Here is a 2782-nt window from a genome sequence, read left to right as displayed (position 1 = left end):
AATAGGAAATAAAAATAAAAAAAAGGGGGTTATAAAAAAAAGGAACAAAGAAATAAAACATAAGTAAAATAAACTACTACCTTAAGGAAAAGGTTCAATTGTCGTTTTTTCCTTTTTTCCTTTTTTTTTGTTCCTTTAAAAAATATATTTATATATAATATTAGAAAAGCACTTAAGGGAAATGGCGCTTGAAAAAAATATGATCTGATGAGTTTTTTTTTTTTTTAAAAAAGTACAAAAAGAACTGATAATTTTGACCGAAATAAAAAATGATAAAAGAGCGTTAAGGGAAAATCCTGTGGGAAAAATTATCTGGAAGTTTTTGTTTGTTTATGTTTTCGTGTTTGGTTTTATAAAAAATTGAAATTTTTTTTTTATAAATAAATATTTAAAAATGGCGTAAAAAAATTTAAATTATTACTGAATTTTATATCGTAATGACGTTAGACCGATGGACAGAATTGTACAAACTATCAACAAACAGACAATCAACAACAAACCGGATGTCGTCATAATATGTACCGGCGCGGGAAAAAAAAACATCAAAGCCAAAGAAAAAATGGGTGAATGAACGAGTGAGAAGTCAAAAGTAAAAATTTATTTTTGATCACGTGTTCAAACACTCGTGGTAGCCAACTTAACAAACATAAAAACCCAATGGATGTTAAAAAAAAAAAAAAATTGCCTAGTGTGGGACGTCCTCACGATCTTTTTAAAAATGTTGTTTATGGCACCACCATCGCCAATATTTCAGTAATAATGTCTCTTAGTAAGAACACGATAAAAAATCAAAAAACGATAAGTACTGGAAAACTTGGAAAATCGCGTGAAATTTTTCTTTATTAAATAATAATAATAATAATTCGTGTTTACGTCATCAAAAAAAAAACAAATTTAAATGTTATCAAGAAGATAAGAAGAAGGGTTGTCATTTTGACGACTAAACAATTCTCTCTCTCATCGGTTACAAAAAAAACAAAATTTTTAATAATAAAAGAATAATAAATAAGGAATTTCGGGTAGGGAGGTGGGGAGGGGGAAGGGGGTGACTGACTATAGAGAGAAAGAGAGAGAGAGAGTAAAAGTTTAAAAAAAAAAAAAAGGTAAAAAATTTAACACAATAAATTTTGTGGTCTGTCATATTCACTAGTTATATTTACTTCATAAATTTTTTCCATTTCATAAACATAAAATATATATATTTTTTTTTTTAACAATAAATAAAAGTTTTTATGCATTTATATATACGTATGAAATCATTGCCAATATATGAAAAAAAAAAAAAACTGTGTATTAAAATATTATATATAATATTTTTTTTTTGACGATGGTAATACTTATATTCTTATAAATAAAACGCGGTTGTAAATTTTTTTGTAATGGCGTGACGTCACACAAAAAAAAATGGCGCATAAACGAAAGGATCGGTAAAAGAAGAATGTTGTAATAACCGTACCACGTCATCATTCAGTACTGCCAACATGTAGTATGAGACGTAAAGAAACACGATTTGATTTTGTTAGTACAAAGACAGCCAAAGAAGCACGGAAACAAAGAATGAAATACAGAAAATGCGAAAATCATTTCCGGTCATTGTTAAGATGTTTCGTTGATGGTTGTAGTCATGTTATCCGCAAAATGACGGGGGGGAGGGAATTCGAAAAAAAATAATTTTTAGAAATTTTTATATAAGAAGGAATTCCGTCGCGATTAACGTGAACTTCAAATTCTTCGAAAGGGTTTTAACAAAAAAGGCATCAACGGCATAAAAATCTAAAAAAGGATGTAAAAAAAAAAAATTCCGATAAGAACAAGAAAAATATTTTTTAACGTGGGAGTAGAAAAAAAATTTAAAACACGATTCGTCGTCCCATTTTTTTAAAATTTTATTTCCTTTACCTAATTCCACGAATTTGACAAATAAAATGCGATGAATCAAAAAAAAAAAAATTCAAATTTAAATTTAATTTTATCCTTTTTTTAAAAAAATAACTAAAACGAATCATCATTATTATTATTATTAATTTAATCCGCGAATTAAATATAAAATTAATCTTATAATCCATTCGGATTAGGGTAAATTTCGAAGAGTTCATCGTAAAATATAAATTGTTATAATAAAAAAAAGAATTTTTGTTAATGTTAAACATTAATTATTTATTTGAAGGGGAAGGGGGAGAGAAAGAGGGGTTGTTAGAGGAACTAAGGGGTGGTAGTAATAGTAGTAGAGGTGGTAGTGAAAAAAATTTTTTTTTAAATGAAAAAACGGAGAAGAAGATCAAAAAGAAGAAGAAGAAGAAAAAATTTAACTTTTGAGAATATTGTCACCGACCCTATAAAAAAAAAAAAATATTTGGAGCGGATTCAAGGTTGTTTAGAGAAAATAATTCGAAAATAAAAAATTAAATAAATAAATAAATAAATGAAATTTTTTTTTAAACTCTCTTACGATGTTATCGATTTTTTTTTTATTTTCTATTGATTATTGATTATTGATTTTTCAGCGGGTTTATTTACCGAAGAACAATGGGAACAGGAAATAGCATTTAAATATGCAATTGATAGAATCAATATGGATCCGTTTATATTGTCAAAACAAAGATTAGTCCCCATAATTGAAAAAATTCCTTCCGGGGATTCCTTTGAAGCTGGAAAAAAAGGTAAAACGTTTATCTTTTTTCTCTTTTTTTTACGAACCGCCATTTTGAAATTACAAAAAAAAAAAAAAATCCTTTTGTGAAATACACAACAACCGATCGTTATATTAAAAAAAAGATAATAA

The 2782-nt window shown here is 26.8% G+C and overlaps 2 protein-coding genes across 2 annotated transcripts in view; both read left to right on the top strand.

Moving 5' to 3' along the window:
- Window positions 1-1488: 1488 nt before the first annotated feature.
- Phum_PHUM254090 (uncharacterized protein) lies at window positions 1489-1769 on the top strand (the record flags this gene model as incomplete). The annotated part of the gene is made up of 2 exons (XM_002426411.1): window positions 1489-1589; window positions 1694-1769. The coding sequence occupies 2 exons, from the start codon at window positions 1489-1491 to the stop codon at window positions 1767-1769; spliced, it is 177 nt and encodes a 58-aa protein (XP_002426456.1).
- A 488-nt stretch (window positions 1770-2257) lies between these two features.
- The window catches only part of Phum_PHUM253980 (uncharacterized protein), a gene marked incomplete at both ends in the record, with an annotated part of 11421 nt that continues 10896 nt past the window's right edge, over window positions 2258-2782 (top strand). Inside the window, 2 exons of the mRNA XM_002426410.1 lie at window positions 2258-2369; window positions 2505-2660. Coding sequence (XP_002426455.1) covers window positions 2258-2369; window positions 2505-2660 — 268 coding nt within the window. The remainder of the gene's footprint in view (window positions 2370-2504; window positions 2661-2782) is intronic.

Source organism: Pediculus humanus, genomic scaffold (assembly GCF_000006295.1).
Source record: "Pediculus humanus corporis 1103172107627 genomic scaffold, whole genome shotgun sequence".
Classification (NCBI taxonomy): Eukaryota; Metazoa; Arthropoda; class Insecta; order Psocodea; family Pediculidae; genus Pediculus; species Pediculus humanus.
Note: the sequence above shows the minus strand (reverse complement) of the source record. Positions and strands in the feature narration are given on the sequence as shown.